The sequence below is a fragment of the Syzygium oleosum genome, unplaced genomic scaffold (genome assembly GCF_021117445.2).
Source record: "Syzygium oleosum isolate NSW1041296 unplaced genomic scaffold, Sole_v2.1 Sole_v2.08, whole genome shotgun sequence".
In the NCBI taxonomy this organism is placed as follows: domain Eukaryota; kingdom Viridiplantae; phylum Streptophyta; class Magnoliopsida; order Myrtales; family Myrtaceae; genus Syzygium; species Syzygium oleosum.
Window position 1 is genome coordinate 6,783,839 of NW_026607492.1, and position 19,316 is coordinate 6,803,154.

Here is a 19,316-nt window from a genome sequence, read left to right on the forward strand (position 1 = left end):
GGTTAATATCACAAAAAACTCAAAACTGATATACATGTGATAATTTAACTCCAAATTAATTTTTTGATCACGAAAAACTCCAAACCAGTACACCTATGACAATTTTACTCAAAACTAATTTTTTAACCACGAAAAATCCGAGTTATTACACTTGTGATAATTTTATCTCGAACTAATTTTTTTACCAAGAAAAATTCCAAACTGTTACACGTGTAATAAATTTACCCTCCGTTAATTTCCGTTAAATTTTACTGATAAGTTTGGTAATGTGGATGACACATGGTGATGTGGTACAGTGACATAGCAAATCCACGTGGAAATCCATGGGGTAAATACAACGAAAAACCCCAAACTGATCCTCTAACGGAGGGTAAATTTGTCACGGAATTACCAGTTTATGATTTTTTATGGTTAAAAAAATTAATGTGGGGTAAATTTGTCACATGTGTACCAGTTTGTGGATTTTTTGTGATGAAAAAATTAGTTTGTGTTAAAATTGTCACTGACAGTTTAGGATTTTTCGTTGTCAAAAAATTAGTTTAGGGTAAAACTGTCATGGGTATACCAGTTTATGATTTTTTGTGGTATTAACCCTAATCTAAACTATTGAGCACTGCCTCCTTTCTTCCTGTTTTTAATTTTTAATTTTTTTTAAATTTCTCTTCTGTGGATCTATCTCAGAAAATAATATTAATGTGTTCAATGAAAAGGTCTAAGATGTCCTCCCGGTACAAATAAAAAAAAAACAAATTGACAACAACTTTTTTGAGATATTCCAAAATTGGGAAAAAAAGAAAAGAACATGCATGACATGAAAAGTCATGTTTAATAAATTTTTTCACCGTCGTGTGTTGCCTTGGGACAAAAAAGATTTTACAATCATAACATTATCGTTCTTTTCGGTCCAGTAAAGATTTGATGTTGCAATTTGCTTAATCTTTTTCAACATTTGTAGCACTCTTTTTAAATCTTAGGTGTGTTTGATAAACCATAACTAGTCGGAAGTTAACTGGCTGTTCTAAGTTAAAAATCAATTCATGCGGTTGGCAAGTATGGAAGGGCTTCCTTAAATTTATTCAGAGATAACTATTTAAGGAAAAACTTAAATCTTACAAATTATATCGTCCAAACTTTCCAAAAAATACTCAACCATTCCATATTGGATAAGAACTTATAGAAAAGCAAGATATTTGAGCTTATTTCTCATAACTCCATTACAATTGAGTTGTAAGGGAACTCGAGCTCTTGTTCTTCGAACTTAATAAGCTTGAATGTTTTCCCGAGATGTATGTGTATTCATTTGTATGCGTAACTATATCATGTAAATTCAAGGATTTTTCATGTCTTTCTTTATACCTAAAGAACACTTTTAAGAGAAATAGTACATGCTTGATTAAGCTTGAATTAGATTAAGCAAGCCTGTCAAATTGAGTGTTGGCTAGCCCGATCTTAGCTTGACCAGATACTCGAGCACCTCGAGTTCGAGTTCGAGCTCGATTCAACATCAGAGGAGTCGATCGCGAATAAACATCAAGTGGAGCTCGAGCTACTTGCGAAAAAGTCCAACTCTATTTCACCTCTACAAAACATCTGTCCAATAAGACTTCATGTTGAATCTAACTGCTCTTGAAATTTGTCCATTATTTAATTGAATAAAATATCATATATCTAAATATGCAGTGACTTGTAGATTTATACATAAACTTTCCAATGATCTTTTAAACTTTGAACCCATTTTAAATTTCGAAACCAAGGGTAAAAATTTGCAATTTTTTCTTTCCTAGGAAAATCGAAACATGCTCATGTAAGAATCATTTAAAGGCCATTTTCTTTTACCATATTTTTGGTAAATAAATACCAAAAGCAAGAAAAAGACAAAAAAAAAAAAAAAGGGACACGTCGGACAAGTGCGGTCGACATCGTCGCAGCAGACACGTGTTTTTTTAAATTGAATAGATGCGCCACCTCTGGCGTCGCAGCCGGTCACCTACTTGCGCCACCACCTTCTTCTTCTCCTCCTCCTTCTTCAACGCCAACAGTCAATCATCATCAGTGGCGATTCGGCCATCTTTGAAGATTCAAGATCACGCGCTCCGCATCGCTCCCTCCCTCGCTCGAGCTTGAGGAGGAGGAAGACGAAGCGGCGGCGGCGGCGGCAACATCTTCTGGTGGAGCTCCGGCTTCGAGCGTCAAGATGAGCGCCATTGAGGACGCCGAGGACGATAAGGAGCTGAGGAAGCCGTTCCTCCACACGGGGAGCTGGTACAAGATGCAGGGGATGGGGTCGAGGCAATCCAGTGCCACCGCATCGGCGCAGATCCTCCGCGACGGCTCCGTCTCCGTCCTCCTCTGCGTCCTGATCGTCGCCCTGGGCCCTATCCAGTTCGGATTCAGCGTAAGCCCGAATTTGCACAATGTGTCTTTCTTCCGTCCGTCCGTCCGCCTGTCTGTCTACGTATGTGTGATATATCTGTCAGCGAATTTTGTGATTGTGCAAATCTTATGCCTGTTTTCGGCTTTCAGTGTGGATATTCGTCTCCTACGGAGGAGGACATAATGAGCGACCTAAGCCTTTCGCTCTCGCAGGTTCGGCTTGCTTCGGGAACTGAAATCTAAATCTTTCTGTTTCGGTTTTGAATCTGCTTTTTTGATTGTTAACCGATGCAATTTCTTCTTGGTTGTGGCATGATGCTGGATATAGTATTCGATATTCGGCTCGTTGGTGAATGTGGGAGGTATGATCGGGGCAATCACGAGTGGCCAGATGGCGGAGTACATCGGTCGGAAAGGGGTATGCCACTCATTTCGATCAGCTGTCATTTTCGTTGGAGTTTGTAGTATCATTCGTCTTAGTCAATTCTAAGCAATTTCAGGGTAGCTTTTAGTTCTTTTGGTTTTTAGCTCCTCTGCTGAAACTTTTGTTTGGATAATGTGACTGATTTTTGGAAATTTTCTGCACTGAACAGCCAACATATCCTGAAAGAAAAAACATAAGATGCTCGGTTTGGAGTAATTTTCGTTTTTAATTTGATGGAGCTTTTGGAGTCATTTGAGTGCCTTTCGTTAGAAAGCTATATAAGTAGCGGTCGAGAAGTTGGGGTCCCCACCCCCCATGCTTTTTCCATGGCTTTTGGCTTTTCATCGTGAGGCTCTAAAGCTTCACTAGGTTTCTATTGCTTATAATGGGTGAAGCTGGCGATGTGATTCACCGCTTAAAACAAACTGCTGCATATGGTGAATGAATAACAGTACAATCTAACAAGATATTATCATGCTGGAACTTTATTGCTGATTTCTTGCTTTGCTGGGCTGACCTGTTCCTTCTGAATGTCCAAAACAAACATAGTTATGATTTCTTTTGTTATGTGTTCTGTGATTCTTGTGGGGACACTGTTAATTCCTAACCATGTTTGACTGCAGTCTCTGATGATCGCTGCAGTCCCTAATGTTATAGGGTGGCTGATAATATCCTTTGCCAAGGTGAGGATCATTATGCTCAGATAATTCATTGAAACTCAATTGACCACAGCAGCATCCTTATGTACTACTTGGCTGCTTCTGTAGGATTCCTCATTCTTATACATGGGAAGGTTGTTGTCGGGATTTGGTGTGGGTGTAATTTCTTATACGGTAATCTTTCGAAAACTTATTTTTTTATCAAGCCCTTTGCACTAGCACTTGGCTGCAGTGTGACAAATCTCAATTCTGGACCTTCTTGGTATATATAGGTGCCAGTATATATAGCTGAGATATCGCCTCAGAACATGAGAGGAACCCTGGGATCTGTGAATCAGGTCAATACGCCTACCACTTAAACTTGTCTGCTTGATGTGATACATTTTCTTTTAATAACTTTGACGTAGTTTTAACAAAATCATGGAAATTGTTTCATTTCCTTTTCTTTTAGTAGCTCTCAATTACAACGGGACTTTTGATGGCTTACTTTTTCGGACTATTTCTCAACTGGAGGATCCTTGCTATCTTGGGTAAGTCCATGAAGAGAAAATCTTCTATTGAAAGAGAGGTGTATGATGCTGGATGTACTAAACTTCAGACGCACTTACAAGAATTCCAACATAAAAAAAGCCCTTTTTTTTTTGGCTAACAACTTAAAAAGCTTTCGGACATTTGTAATACCCACATCGATTTTTATTACTTAATTTTGATCTTAACTCTCCCCGATATATACAGAAGAAAAGGCCCATTTGCTTTACGATGCTGGTGTTTCTTATATAAGTTCATTGGCCAAGTACACTGATCAATTTTGTAATGCCTTTAATTTGGTGACACTCAACTCACTTATTTCTGGTTATTTTCTTTGATATTGATGATTTTGAACATCTTTTACAGGGTCTCTTCCATGTCTAATATTGATTCCTGCCTTATTTTTCATCCCAGAGTCTCCTCGATGGTTGGTATGAAACCTGATGTGGTCTATTCTGTATTAAACCAACCCCTTTATTAACTTACTGCTCTCATTTCTTCATTCCCTGCTTTCTTATGTTTCTCTTCTGTTTTATGTTCTTCAAAATGGAAAATGCTGCAGGCCAAAATGGGTTTGACAGAGGACTTTGAAGCCTCTTTGCAGGTCCTACGGGGATATGATACTGATATTTCCCTTGAAGTTAATGAAATCAAGGTATTGAAAATCTTTCCAACTTGAATGGGGTGATATAATGGATATATGTCATTCATGCAGTTCTTTCAGCCTTTTCTACTGCAAAAGAACTTAAGATAGTTAGCTATCATAGATAATCGATCTACATATGTTTCAGTTCCTCCCTTTACAAAGTTGTTTCAATTATAATGAGTTATATACTTCACGTAGAGATCTGTTGCATCAACAAGCAAAAGAACAATGATCAGGTTTGCAGAGCTCAAGCGGAAAAGATATTGGTTTCCTTTAATGGTAAATGTTTCACTTGAATCTAACTTGAACTTCATCATCTCGTACCTTGACATCTTGTCCTTTCTTGTGTCAAATGTATGTGTTGCAGGTAGGAATCGGACTTCTTGTGCTCCAGCAACTCAGTGGCATCAATGGTGTTTTATTCTATTCCACCACAATATTTGAAACTGCAGGTGGCGACTGATTGGGTTGCATTGCAGCCTATATTTCATTTAATTAGAGAGCCGAAGTGAATTTATTAGAACCTGCAACTTTAAATCTTTCTCCTTCTTCAATGTTACTTATTGTTAAGCACTAAGCCAAAATCTATTAACTATGCTCTTCTCCCTAGAGAAATTCTTTTGTCTGTCCATTTTTCTAATTGAGGATGCTGATGTCACATTAAGTAGGTTTATTTAAACAGATTGATAATTGAATGTTTTCTTTTGCTATTTAAATAGACTTGAATAGACGACTGTCGATTGAAGTTGGAAAAAAGCAGAACGTCCTAAGCTTGAGCTATGCATGAGTAGTGAAAGAATTGATTGATGTAATTAACAATAGTTCAACCAATTGGCCTGTTTCATTCCCTGGAGGATGGTACTGGCAGATTCTAGAACCCTGCTAAAATATAAGAAATTTCTTTTAGATTCTGCTTTGGTCCCGATGAGCAAAGGCATACTGATACTTGCTGTTGTTCTGATAGCATCTGTTGACTGATATAACCCACTAGAGCTTCTCTTGGTTGATTAGGATCTCCCATTAATGTGCATTTATTTTGAATAGGGATTTCTTCAAGTAATGTTGCAAGTGTTGGAGTTGGTGTTATCCAGGTAATTTGGTTGGTGGCCTTTTGCAGCAGTTAAACAATACAAAATACTTTTGACCTAATCTGATGTTAAGGACCTTTCATGCTGTAGGTTCTTGCCACTGGGGTTACCACTTGGCTCCTGGATAAAGCAGGCCGAAGGCTGCTTCTAATAGTGCGTATGACTAAATTCTTTCTAAAGTTGAGATTCTCTAAAACATGCTTAAATTTGGTATCTAAATCGTTGTTGCAGGTATCCTCATCCGCAATGACTTTGAGCCTTGTTTTTGTGGCTGTAGCGTTTTATATAGAGGTCAGTAATGCTGGTAGTACAATCCTTTATTTTCTGATGCAATATCTGCTTTTCTGAGGCATTGTTCTTCCATATTCCAGAGTTCTGCTTCAGAAGACTCTACGTTATACGACATAATGGGAATATTGGCCCTGGTTGGGGTTGTGGTATGACAATTTATACTTACTGTTTGTACTTATTCATGTGCTTAATAAGTTTTAAGGGTATGTTTTGACCATCATTATATCCAGGCTTTTGTTGTTGGCTTCTCTCTGGGAATGGGAGCTATTCCATGGATTATCATGTCTGAGGTAAGCACAATTTACTTATTTTTCACTAAATCCAAGAGTAGAGAATTCTCCTTCAGGTTTCAGAATGTACTTATTTTTCCCAAAGATTCCATGGCAAAGAATTTTTTCAGTCTTGTGCGTCAACATCATTTCCAACTTAACAAATTGGCAGTCCAACAAATCCACAGAACTTTTTTTTTCTTGAACAAATCCATAGAACTTGATGGGCTCAAAATGTCATTTTTTTTCCTCGCACAAATCCATAGTCACAATAAAAAAAATTACGGAGAATATGTCCTAGCATCTTGTGATTCACGTATATTAACTCGAATATTAATTCATTTTGAACGTCAGATTCTTCCGATAAATATTAAGGGCCTTGCCGGCAGCATAGCAGTGTTGGCAAACTGGACAACATCGTGGGTAGTCACAATGACCGCAAACTTACTGTTGGATTGGAGCACCGGAGGTTCGCTCTCCCTCTCCCCTGCAACACGCTCTGTCATGCTTAACACTTGTTGCTGACCTGACTGATATAGCCTTTTGCAATTTTCTACAGGTACCTTCACAATCTACGCAGTTGTGGCTGCCTGTTCCGTTGTCTTTGTGGTACTCTTTGTTCCAGAAACTAAGGGAAGGACTCTGGAAGAGATTCAGTCGTCGTTCAGATGATTTTTGCCTCCTGTTGTCACATTGATTTTTGCTGCTCAATAACACGGACACAGAGAGAGAGAGTGAGAGCTCGCAATTGTTTATTGACCTTCTCCTCAACAGAGATTTGGATATGTTTTTCATGTTTTCGAACCTCATTTACTTAAGAACTCGCAAAATGTACCAAGATATGCAGTATGAGCATACAACAAATCATAGTATCGGCAGAATTAGCAAGCGGCTTGATACTCGAGATGACGAAGCCAAAGGGGTCTCCTGTTTTTCTTCTGCAATTGAAATTTGATGCAAGGAGTTTATTTGTTGCTCTTGTTGATTGGGAAACCACGTGCGTACTGTAATGCACACAATTGTCCTCCATGGCACACACAAAGCTCACATGGCAAGTATCAACTATCAACCGTTGGCAGGGACATGAGAGTTATAAGGGATTGCAACCTCTTCTACATTTCGCTTTGAACGACAACAAAACGAACTCTAGGTAAGCAAACCTCTATTCTAGGAACTAGCCTTGCTAATCTCATGAATAAGGTAACACGCGGGCAAAAAAAATCGGCTAGGTGTTATCTAAATATAAGATACTTTGCATTTGATACCAAAAACTCAATGTCGTCTTTCTCGTCAAAATGAAAAAGAAATATTGTACTTTTAACAAAACATGAAAGAATTTCAATAATGAGAAATTACCTTAAATCGAATGTATGGTCTTTCTCTAGAGATTCGAGGAGTTCGGTAAGTCAAAACTCAAATTATTAAACATTTCAAAGTCCAAGAAATCGATAGCCTGTGACGATGATGCCTCCTAAGTGTCAATGGTCTTGCGCCTCTCTCACCGCAAAAGCTAGCTTAAATGGTGAAACTTTCCCTCGCACTTATAAACTAATTACTAGCTCCTTCCACAAGCGATATGGGACAACCTCAACACTAGGCATATAGAAAAATTGAAAATTCGAAGGGCGAGCGTATGCCTAGAAATGATTTTTCCCATTGATTTTGGTTTTCTTAGGATGAAAGGTTCGGCCCATTTTTCCAATTTGATCAAGGAGTACTTGTGCATTACTAGATCATAACAATAAGGGTCCGTTTTTTTCTCGGAAAATGAATGATTTGGAAAATTTTTCCTAAAAATGATTGCTTGTATCGCTTGAAATAATTAGTCAATAAAAATATTTTCATCAACGATAATAATTCATGTCTAAATATTTCTGTGGATGATAAGAATATTTTTTGCTCATTTATTTTTATAATTGATACAAGCGATCATTTTTTAAAAAAATGTTCTCCAAATCATTCGATTTTGTACCGAAATAAACGGATCCTTTCTTGCCAAGAAAAATGAAAATAAATTGGGCTTTTAGCCCACATTCCATCTACACTTATTGGGCTTTCAAATAAGGTTTACTTTGGGCCCAATTCATTCTTCCTCTCCTGCATCTCCTTCCTCCATCCTCCTCCTCCTCCTCCCGCTAATGCGTCGCTGTGCCTGTTAAACCCTAACAACGCCGGCTAAAACCCCCGCGTTCCTCCGTTCTTAGCTTCCGGCAATTTCAGTAACAATCTCTCGGGCAAAACTTGGAAGCTCGAGAAGCCGGAAAAAGCGGCAGAAATGGAGGTCGATTCGTCGACCGACCCGATCGACTTGAAGGTCAAAGAGCTGCTGAAGGAAGTGGCGGTGGAGTACTCGCCGTCGTTCACCGAGCTCGTCGACGACGCGGTGTCCGCCATCAAAGACGCCATCGCCAAGATTCCTGATGACTTGCAGGTTCGACTTGTGTTTTCCAGCCGTAAAAGTTCATACTTTTGCTAGAAGTTCAGTTTTTATAGTTTGGTTGCGGCAAAAGAAGAACGAATTGGAGCTCGGCATTGAATTCTAGCTTACGATGCCAAAAGTCCGAACTTTTTTGTAGCTCTCCGTTCTCGGAGCATAGCAGAATTCAAATGCTCAGGCGGGTTTTTTTCGATTTTTTTTTGCGTGGCCTGATTCTTGGCTACGGCCGAGTGTTTCGCTTTGTATGACTTGCTGGATGAAAGAAAAATCAAAGCAAGGAAAAGTAAATGTGGCACGAATATCGTTTTTTGACTCGGGCAGAGCGGTCATTAGTTTCGGTGAAACTTGCGCAGGTCAAGGCGGACTTGGCGCCGGCTTTTGTGAGAGACGTCGGGGTGGATAAAGTCGAGTTCAAGTTCAAGAAGCCGACATCTATTAACGTTGGGGGCAGCTATGCTACACATTGCATCGCAAAGCCTGACGTGAATATAGACCTTTTCGTTGGGTTGCCAAAGGTACTACTTCTCTGGGTGATTTCCTCAATGCCTTTCGAGTTTGTTGGAATGGAGTGTGGGCCAATTGGGAGCATGTTTTAATTGGTGGGGATTGTTTTGGACAATTGATACTGGACTTCACCAATTGTAATTTACATGGAGTCTCTTGTTGCCCCAACTTCTATGCGGACAGGGTGGATACTTGGTTGAATCTTGTGCAGTTTAGGGTCTTTGGTGAACGGATCCCTTTCGTTTAGTTTGTGTCAACTTGCACTTCATCACTACTTAAAACAGAACTGCTCAGTTTCAACTTGTATGCATCACCTAGGCAATGGCATAGAAGAGATCGATTATGTTACATAGAGATTAGAAAATAATCTAAAAGGTCGTGCATCTCCTTCGTAGTTGGTGAAGTGCTCGTCCATGCGCACAAAAAACAAGGTGTCATTATCAAGCTACAGTGGTTGATCTTATGCACTTGGGTATCTGGTTTTGATGCTTTCCCTTAGGGAAGACACAAGTTATGAATACTAATCTCATTGAGCTTTGGCCATTGTCTATTTCAGATGATGGCTTCGCACCATTTTGTCTAACTTTTCTGGTCATTCCTAGTTGAATTGTCCATGTATGTTCTGTCTATGATTCGAACCTTTTATCTACAGGAATGTTTCCATGAGAAAGATTATCTGGATCATCGGTACTTTGCCAAACGAAGCTTATACCTCTGCACAATAAAAAAATATTTGAAGTTCTCTAAATCAGTCAGTAAGGTTGAGTGGTCCTTCCTCCAAAATGAGGCTCGAAAACCCGTGTTAGTAGTCCATCCAGGTTGGATTTCCTTTTCTGCATCAGCTTTATTTGCACTTTTCCAAAGGAGCCTGATCATTAGTTTGTGGCTTTGATATTGTTATGACTTTAGAAACACATGTTGAATTGTCAATTCCATCTTTGTGTCTTAGCTGCAAAGCCTGTTGAAGTTCCTGGATTAATTGTTCGAATAATTCCAACCGCCAAATCCTTATTCAATATTTCAAAGTTGAACTTGAACCGCAGCAACATCCGTGCTCTAAATCAAGGTTGTATTTTGCCTTAAACGCAGATTCTATGTGGTATCGTATTGTGTTTACTGAAACTGACATGTTGCTTTCTTCTTAAAAGGTACTGCTCAAGCTACACCAACATACAATACTAGTATATTGGAGGACATGTTTATGGAGAATAATGTAGAGTTACTAAACAAAACGCTTGTTGGATGTAAGGAATTAAGGGAGGCAGTAATTTTGCTCAAAGTATGACTCTAGAAAATTTTGGTGAATTAATGTTGTTGAATAATTTACTGGGGGATGAAATAATGCATAATGCTTCTATCCACAGGTCTGGGCCCGGCAGAGGAGTTCCTTGTACATTCACGATTGTTTAAATGGATTTTTAATCTCTGTCATCATGTCATACCTTGTAAGCGCTGGCAAGGTTAACAATTCACTGAAAGCAATGCAGATATTCCGCATTACACTTGACTTCATTGGTATGTTAATATTGCTCTCTTCCCTCTAATTGTCTATCATTAACGTATTGTGAACTAATCAAGCTTCTGGCTAGCTTGGGAAAAAGAGTTTCTGTGAGTTGCTTGTCAATCTATTCCGAGATGTAACCATTATCGAGAAGATGAAGTGATATTAGTAGATTTTATAGAGAGCAAAATTTAGTCAAAGACATTGTAGAATATCTTATCGATCACCTTCAACTTTCTGTGAGAAAATGTAACCGAAGGAGCACTCTTCACGGACAGTCGGAAACCATAGAACAATAACTAAGCAGGTGCCTGAAGCTATCAAGTGCTACTACGAATCTCAGGATACACAAGGAGTGACAGAAAGGATGATTCTTCACATTGTAAAGTGGAGATCCATATCGAAAGTCACAAACCATCACAGTGGTTTTCTTATCCTTAGACAGCTTTGACCTCAATGGAGAATTGCCCTACAATGATCCCCATCTGTGCAATCACCTGACATGAGAGCTTGAACTTGAGGGAAGCAAATCTCAGATTTGGTAAATCTAGTAGAGTATCATAAGTTTTGAAAGTTGAGGATGTAGGTTGTGCGGTCAATACATTTTTGGGTTTACCGTAAGCAGCTATTAAAATCAGCTGTTTTTTGAAATTGATGTTCGGTTTTTACATTAGACACTTTATTTCCTGTTGTGAGTCCATTTGGCGGCCAAGAAATTTTATTCTGTCGGTACATTCTAATACCATGGTTGAGTTCTTACAGTTTAATTTATTGCAGCCAATTCAAAACTATGGAAGCGTGGACTTTTCTTTCAAGGAGAGGGAGAGAATGGTATATTGAAGGAGGTGTGATTTCCTCTTGTGGTCCTTATGTTATGTCCCTTTGATATTGCATGTCATCTCTTTTTGCAAATTGCTTTTTCTTTTTTTTTGGGGGGGGGGGAGGGGGTGAATAGGGGGAGAGAGAGAGGTTGAAGTCTAATTAAGGTGCCCTTCTGCTAATGGAAACATAGTTTGTCTTTTCTCGTCAGACATGATGTAACGAGGTGGTCGATTTCATTCTAGGAGTGTAGTCCAATAAGCAGTCACTGATGTCATTTTGAGTTCCTTCTTGATATCTTTGGCCTGTGCATTCGTTTTTCGGTGCCTGTGGCTTAACATGCACCTAGTGTTTATGGATGCAGGAAAGGACGCAATATATGAATCTTTTCCCGGTAGTTATATGCAATATATCTGCTTATTTTAATTTGGCTTTCCGCATATCAGACAATGGTTTCCTTGAGGTAATAAATCTTGTTTTGATTTGTTGTTTGCATCACATGTTAGCTTTCTTTTATTTCTCAGCCTAAATTTTTGCTAATTGCTATGTCTTTTATTGAGCTCCAGCTCCAATATGAGGCTGCTTTGACCCTTAAGTGCATGGAGAAGTGTAAAGATGGTGGATTCGAGGAGATCTTTATTACCAAGGTCGACTTTCCTGCTAAATATGATCTATGCTTAAGGTAAGCCATATGGCGCTATTGAGCCTTCTCTACTAGCATGACCGCATTTTGTTTCTGCAAAATATTGGTGGCTCCTTCTCTTCATGATAAGATATATGCCAAATTATCTGCTTTTGTGATGCCCTTGCTTTTATTTTTGAATAAATGAAGAGTGAATATCGCGTGCTTTTCTGACAGAAATACAAGAAAAAAAAAATCAAATCTGTGTAGGCTATTACTGAAGTAGAGCATGGAACTTCAAATAAACCACTACATATAAGTTCCTTATGGCCAACATTTCATAGATTAGCGACAGCAAGAAAAATGTGCAACAAGCAGCTTAGATGCTTAACTTTTAGTTATGAAGACAAGAGTCTGGCCGAGGGGTACCAACCAACCTTTAGCGATATGGAGTTTAGGTTCAAGTCTTAGGACTCTTTGCCCATGACATAGCACAAACATGGAAAAAGATACCTCAATTCTGATGAAGATAAAGTCCTGTTATTTCCCTTGGAACTTGATGTTAATTCTTGATTTAGTACAATTTCTGATTTTCAGATATATGAGGCATGATCATGTTTGCATGTCCTTTGGGGCCGTGCTCTTATGTTATCAAATGTGAAATTTGGGCCAGTCAAATGTCTTAGCAATTCCTGTATCTGATCCTAAATCCAGCCCAATCGTCATCAAGGACCATCTGCTTCTAGTATTGGACATTACTGGAGCAGTCCAGTGAACTGTTTACTAACTAATCCCTGTAAACAGCTGATAATACTTAGAAGCTTTCCACAGAATTGATGAATCTTCCCATTGGAAAACGTGAGTGTCGTATGTTACGTACGCATGTACTGTTCTACCTACTCCACCATATTTTTATTTTACCACATTTAAGGCATTCAACCACCGTGCATCGGCCAAGTAGTTGACATGGTGGGGAAGGTGGGGGCGGGGGAGCCAAATCCCGTTACCAACAAATATCTACTGTAACTGCCAAGAAAAATCAAGGCATTAAAAAGCAATTTCATTAATAGATGAAAGCACCATAATTGCTTCGCAGAGCATAAAGCTGGCCTGTTTTTCTTTCTTTTGAAGTTGAGAACCACACTTTTGGAAACTAGAATTTGTATGCTTTTCTTTGGGGATGCAGATGCAGATGCATCTGTTCTTGTGTGTGTTGAGGGGGGGGGGGGGGGGGGGGGTGGGTTTGTGTGCAAAGCCAGTGGTGCTTCTAGGAGTCTTACTTGGGCACTTTTCGTCGGAAACTCAGCTTGGGTGACTTTTATTGGTTATGGAGTTTGATTCTAGTTGAAATAACAACTTGATTTAGGTGGCTTGCTTGCAGAATCGAGTAGTTAACTTCTTATTTATTTGTTGTGACATAATTTACATGCATGACAACAAATGCATATAAGTTCCACAAATGCGATCAAGTTTGAGTTGATCTTGATTCCAGCTTGAGATATATGCTAATGTAATCAGCCAGCAAGTCAAATCAACTGGCAGATCGTGAGATGAGAATAGCTGAACTGTAGAATTATATACTGGAAAACCATTATTGTACTATCATGAAACTGATGGAAAAAATCACTTTTACAGTCTTTCTTTCATTTTTCCAATCTGACCGTCAGTGGTATAGAATGATTCTTATGATTTCTGGGTCCTTTTATCATCAGCAATGGGATTTGCTCATAAACATTTATGGTCTTTCCCCACTAATAGCTTTCACATATTTGGTCTCTAGGATTAACTTGAAGGAAAATAAAGAAGTATCTGCATCTGGCTTTTGCTTGGACAAGGAATGCTGGAGACTGTATGAACAAAAGATGCAATCAGTTCTACATCAAGGACTGAGCGATCGAGCAAAGATTGTTCGTGTTGCGTGGAAAAATACCCCTTCTGAATATAGTATAGAAAATGTATTAACTGGATTTTCTTTTTTTCTTGTGTCCTAATGAAGTCCTTTAATCATCTCCATTTGAATTCAATAAGCTTTTTTTGTGGACATCTCCCTGTATGTTATGATTCCAGGGTTTATCAACACTTGGTAAAGAGCCATTGTTTGTTGGAATTTCTATAAGCTCCCCAGATAAAGCTTTTAGAGTGGTTGACATAGGTTCTAATGCTGAGAACAAGGAGGAGGTATCTCATCTGTTTTTTTTCTCATGTTAATGCGAGAAAGCTCTCGTTATTCAACTATAGACTCCATTTTACTTGTTTGCTAGGCCCTCAAGTTCCGGAAGTTCTGGGGGGAGAGAGCAGAGCTTCGGAGATTTAAGGATGGCACAATTGCAGAAAGCACAGGTAAGGCAATTTTGTATTTTCTGTGGGTAAAAGCATCTGAAAGCGATTCCTTTGCCTCGATGATCAACAATTGGCACCTTTTCGTTTTGCAGTATGGGATTGTCAACCGTGGACGAGACATCTCATTATAAAAAGGATTGTGGAATATGTCCTCACACAACATTTCTCTCTCTCAAATGAAAACATAGTACATTATGTTGATCAGCTTGACTTTTGTTTGCTTCATGGTGTTGAAGGTAGCTTTGCCTCTTCCTTATGATTGCTTGGATTTTCTTTTCTCAAAGTTCTGCTTGTGATACTTTTTTCTTTCTTCAAAAATGTGTTTATTGGACTTACAATGTTAAATTGGTTAGATCCCATGGCATTTTCTGGGTACTTAATTCGAGCATTTGAGGTTTTGTCTAAGCGCTTGCGCCTCATTCAAGATATCCCTTTAAAGGTCTCTAGTGTACAGCCTCTGGACTCAGGTACAGTCTCTTTCCTCAGGACTTAGTACAGTTTGTAGATGCATGATTATCGTTGTCATCAATTTATTTTTTCATGGCGTCGACATCCCTTTTGTGAACTTGGTTGTTCTGGGTATGTATCAGTCTATCTTTTTCCTTTTTGACGCATAATAATATATGGATGTAACCAAATGAAAAGTGCGCTGTAAGATGCAACAGGAAGGACATCATTTACGCTGATTCAACTTTAAGGTTCTTCCTGCTCATCTGTGAATGTAGAAGCAGACAGATCAGAGATCTTGTGCTAGGACCAGAGACAGGCAATAGCACCTCAGTTCTTTGAAGAAGTTTAGAGAATTTTTCTCCTATTATGAATTTATTTTTCAACTCACAATTAGAAATCTGTCATATTAGGTTGCGTCCTTTTATTTTGAATTCTACCAAATGCTGGATTTGTTAGATGAAGTGTGGTTCTTTGAAGTTGGTGGTGTGAGCAGAATGTAGGCGGTGTTGATCTTATTTTGCTCCAGACTTTCTTCCTGGCAGCCAAGAGAGGGCAAAAAGCCGTTCAGTTCTTACTTGTGTTCACAGCTTTCAGGTTCACATCTGTTTTTCCTCCGGAACCTCATCCATTGATTGCTGAGAAGAGTGAACTCCCTAGACAAGTTAGGCAGATTCCATTGTGCATTCAACCCCTGGAAGTTATGATTCAGGCATGTTTATCCGTTTCAGCTCTCAGGATATGTCACTGATGAATTTATGTGCTCTGACTTATTGGCATTGGCTTAATTAGTTGGAAGGGTCAGGGAATTGGCCAATGGATGATGTAGCGGTTGAGAAAACTAAAACTGCCTTTCTTCTTAAAATTGCAGAAAGGTGGGTATTTCAGTTCAGTTTTTTGCAAAATTTGATTATCTTGAAACTTATGATTTTATGTGCTATATTGCAGTCTCCAGAATAGTTACGGAATGACATGTTCTGCAAGTGAGGATGATGTAGATGTGTTGATGTCTGGATTTGCCTTTCGTCTAAAAATCTTGCATGAGAGGGGCTTGAGTTTGTTGAAGAGAGAAAGTAAGTTCTAGTTCTCCTAATGTGATTGCTGGTTTGTTGTTCTATGTTTTAGGAACTATTTACTTTATCACACTTGATTTGCAGTTGGAAGTGATCAAGGGAAGCGAGCCTCTTCTGTAGACAAGAAACTTTTCATACGTGGCCAGCATGCTAGTATGATTAATGGCTTGCAGGGTCGTTATCAATTATATGGGCCAGTTGTCAGGTCGGATGATCAATTTTGTCTTCCCTGTTGGTTATTTTTGTTGCTACAGTATTTTGATTTTGGGTGTACCTTTGTTCTGTAATGAAGGCTTGCAAAAAGGTGGGTGGCTTCGCATCTCTTTTCAGCTTGCCTAAAGGAGGAGTCAGTTGAGCTACTGGTCACGTATCTCTTTCTGAAGCCTTTTCCATTTACTGCTCCCTGCTCACGAATCACTGGCTTCTTGAGGTTGAGTTTTGCTTTAACTTCATCAAAGATTTCAGTGATTTCTACCATGTGAACCAACGATCTGCACTTGTTTCTGTTATTCTACTTTTACTCTTCACATGATTGACTACTATACTCATAGCTCACTTCCTAGATAGTGAGAGAGATTGTTCTTTCATACTTATTGAATTGAGTATATCTCAAAGGATCTTTAATGACAATGCCATGTCCTTCTTGGATGGTTATGATAATCACTTATAGCTGTGAAGGTGCTATTACTGGCTTTCTGTTGGAGCAGCAGCTCCTAGCATGCAAATGCTTGCAAGCTGATACGTGGAAGCTGTTGGATGATTGTAGTTATTATCATTCTTTTTATCATGTACTGTTAGTGATGGCGCATTCTTGCTGGCGGACATAGTAGTTAAGCTGTGGATTTCCTTAATATAAATACCAATTAGTAAGGCTGATGCTATCACCTGTTAAGTGAAGCTGTAATATGCTGAAGCTCGATTTGACTTTATATTTATTCTCCTCCAGTTTGTTATGCTTGTTTGCACCCCTCAGATATAGTAATGAGTCCCAAATGGTGATGCGCCCATTCTTGTGGGCTGCATCACTCTCTCAGATAAGATCGAGTCTATTTGTCAAAATTAATTTGTCTTTTGTTGTATAATCCAATTGGTTGATGTGGGGTATTGTTTGAAATCAGGAAAGTGTTAAGTAAAATTTTCACTGAAAACTTGGAATACAGGTTTCTGAGGCTGCTGTCGGAGTATGATTGGACCTTCTCTCCCTTAGTTGTTGACATAAATAATGATTTGGGCCCAGATGATGAGAAAGAGATCAATGTAAGTGATGAGTCCGAAGCATTGCTCATTATGGGGACTGTCGAAATTTTCTGATGAAGTGTTTGTTCTTTTGTTGCTAACATTGGTCATGTACAAACTCTCTAGGAAAATTTCATGACCAGTAGAAAGATTTATGACCAGAATCCACTAGCTGTAGACCCTCCAATGTTCATTGGTACAGCATATGACAAGGCATCTGAAGCTTGGACCAGATCCTCACCCAATTTCCTGGTGAGTAGTTTCTCCGTCATCTATCGGATCGCTAGAGTTTTAAGAATGGGGAACACAATAGGCTAGAGGTGGTGTTAATGTGAGGGTTGATAAAGCAAATGCTGCTCCTATAATTTTTTTGTCCATTTGGTGCATATCATGGACCATCCTCTTAAATAACCTGCCACTTTTCTTTTCCTGAAATTCTAGTTTTTATTTTCATTATTGATTCTTCTATCAAGACATCCAAGTTCATATAGGTGAGGAAGGAGTGCGGATAGAGGTTGTCTGGCAAAACCTTCACCCTTAAGTTTCTGAATGCAAATTCTGAAGGGGGAAATATAAAGAAACTTGGAAAAAGCCTGTCCATATGCAATCCGATAATTTTCCACATTGAATGTGCTTTGAGACTGCTAATTTTTATTGCTTGTGGTACGTATTTCTGACAGTAAATTTATGATTATTGGAAAAAGGAACTCAAAAGGTTGGTGGCTTATGCCAGAAGCAGTGCAAATTTGTTGACCAAACTAATATTGCATGATCAGATCAATACTTACAGATGGGAGGTGAGTTATTCATGTTTTTAGTTGTGTATCTGCTTACTGTTGTGATTGACTAATTTCCACCAACAATGATATGTTGCAAATTTTCCCTGTAGTGCCTTTTCCGGACTCCTTTGAGCAACTATGATGCTATAATTCTTCTACATAGGAATAAACTGCCTTACCCACAACATCTGCTTTTCCCGTCTGAAATGAATGAAGGTACTTGGGTGGATTTGAGTTGCTCCGTGCTTCCTCTTTTCTTTTTACTTTTGATGCAAATCTTTACCGCTGCTATACTTTGGACAGGGAGAACTGTAGCGCTAGGAAGTGCTAGTAAAGCTTTTCGCCCCTTCATGACATCAAAAGACTTGAAGGGTAGCTTGGAAGAAATAAAAAATAAGCTTATGGTCAACTTTGATCCTTTGCAGTGTTTTCTCAAGGACTTACAGGTAACTACTCTGAATGCCTTGATTTTGGATCGTGCATCAAGGGATTTTTTTCCTCATGTTGTGATTTAATTTTCATAGAGAGAGTTCCCGGAAACATTCAAGTTGTGGTACGATTCTCTCGGTGGTGATGCAATAGGCCTCACATGGGAAAGATCTGGGCTGGTACATTTGGCTTTTTTTCACTGAATTTTATCCTGGTGCAACAATTCCTTCCTGTTCATTTTCTGTAAGTTTTTTGTTTCATTAACCTGGTCTATTTCCCTTTGCAATTTGCAGAAACGGGCACGAGATGAGGAAGGTGAGGGAAGGAGTGACCCAGTAGATATGCTAAAAACTGTCGGTGAGGTTGGGAAGGGTTTCGTGAGGAGTGTATATTTTCTCAAGGCTCCAAGCCTCATGAACTGAAAGGTCTTCAATTCCAAGGATCTTGGATCAGGGCATTTTCTATGTTGTACTTACTTTCCATTTATTCCCTCGAACATATTCTCCACATAGTTAAGCCGTTGCTCAAAGAATGAAAGGAAATAGGTCTTCTTGGGTGAGTGGTGTATTTTTGTTCGGCTGGCTTTCTTTACCTAGGATATTTTGCGGCTGCTGGTTGTTGTGATACATGAGAGTAGAAAGTAACTTGTGTCCTGACAACAAACTTTCAAATGTATGTAAAAGTTTTGGCACGGTTGATTTTTATTCGATTACACTTTTTGCACACAGGAAATGGCATGCCATTCTTTTTCGAGCTTGGTTTCTAGTATTCTGCTGTGTGGATCATATATTGACTTTACATTCGAATCTTCTTGAGTGCTTAACTTGATTCAAGCATCGGGTATCAATGTA

The 19,316-nt window shown here is 38.9% G+C and overlaps 2 protein-coding genes across 3 annotated transcripts; both read left to right on the forward strand.

The window, feature by feature from the left end:
• Nucleotides 1-1,970: 1,970 nt before the first annotated feature.
• Nucleotides 1,971-7,259, forward strand: LOC115688118 (sugar transporter ERD6-like 4). Its single transcript, XM_030613861.2, has 18 exons — nt 1,971-2,395; nt 2,524-2,586; nt 2,702-2,791; nt 3,421-3,480; nt 3,565-3,630; nt 3,729-3,794; nt 3,911-3,986; nt 4,351-4,415; nt 4,547-4,639; nt 4,829-4,909; nt 4,998-5,082; nt 5,675-5,721; nt 5,809-5,871; nt 5,950-6,009; nt 6,090-6,155; nt 6,240-6,299; nt 6,633-6,747; nt 6,838-7,259. The coding sequence occupies exons 1-18, from the start codon at nt 2,195-2,197 to the stop codon at nt 6,948-6,950; spliced, it is 1,470 nt and encodes a 489-aa protein (XP_030469721.1). The 5' UTR covers nt 1,971-2,194; the 3' UTR covers nt 6,951-7,259.
• A 1,147-nt stretch (nt 7,260-8,406) lies between these two features.
• LOC115688097 (uncharacterized) lies at nt 8,407-19,169 on the forward strand. Of its 2 annotated transcripts, none has more exons than XM_030613842.2 (26): nt 8,407-8,709; nt 9,069-9,230; nt 9,872-10,037; nt 10,169-10,285; nt 10,368-10,498; nt 10,584-10,734; nt 11,498-11,565; nt 11,904-12,002; nt 12,106-12,221; nt 13,942-14,116; nt 14,229-14,339; nt 14,423-14,501; nt 14,594-14,737; nt 14,855-14,968; nt 15,539-15,660; nt 15,741-15,823; nt 15,897-16,021; nt 16,106-16,226; nt 16,314-16,451; nt 17,182-17,278; nt 17,384-17,509; nt 17,962-18,054; nt 18,147-18,252; nt 18,340-18,482; nt 18,561-18,644; nt 18,759-19,169. In XM_030613842.2, exons 1-26 carry the CDS (start codon nt 8,554-8,556, stop codon nt 18,885-18,887), a joined length of 3,156 nt encoding a protein of 1,051 aa, XP_030469702.1. In that variant the 5' UTR covers nt 8,407-8,553; the 3' UTR covers nt 18,888-19,169. The 2 variants fall into 2 exon arrangements, with proteins under 2 accessions (XP_030469702.1, XP_056169749.1); XM_056313774.1 differs by having other exon boundaries at nt 14,855-14,967; nt 15,568-15,660.
• Nucleotides 19,170-19,316: the final 147 nt, after the last annotated feature.

Excerpts from the sequence above, each read along its gene's own strand:
- LOC115688097 (XM_030613842.2), top strand. The coding sequence starts at position 8,554 with ATGGAGGTCGATTCGTCGACCGACCCGATCGACTTGAAGGTCAAAGAG. Across the intron at positions 14,117-14,228 it reads CTGAATATAGTATAGAAAAT|GGTTTATCAACACTTGGTAA; the intron begins GTATTAACTGGA and ends TTATGATTCCAG. Across the intron at positions 14,969-15,538 it reads TGTACAGCCTCTGGACTCAG|CTTTCAGGTTCACATCTGTT; the intron begins GTACAGTCTCTT and ends TTGTGTTCACAG.
- LOC115688118 (XM_030613861.2), top strand. The coding sequence starts at position 2,195 with ATGAGCGCCATTGAGGACGCCGAGGACGATAAGGAGCTGAGGAAGCCG. Across the intron at positions 2,396-2,523 it reads CTATCCAGTTCGGATTCAGC|TGTGGATATTCGTCTCCTAC; the intron begins GTAAGCCCGAAT and ends TTCGGCTTTCAG. Across the intron at positions 2,587-2,701 it reads TAAGCCTTTCGCTCTCGCAG|TATTCGATATTCGGCTCGTT; the intron begins GTTCGGCTTGCT and ends TGCTGGATATAG.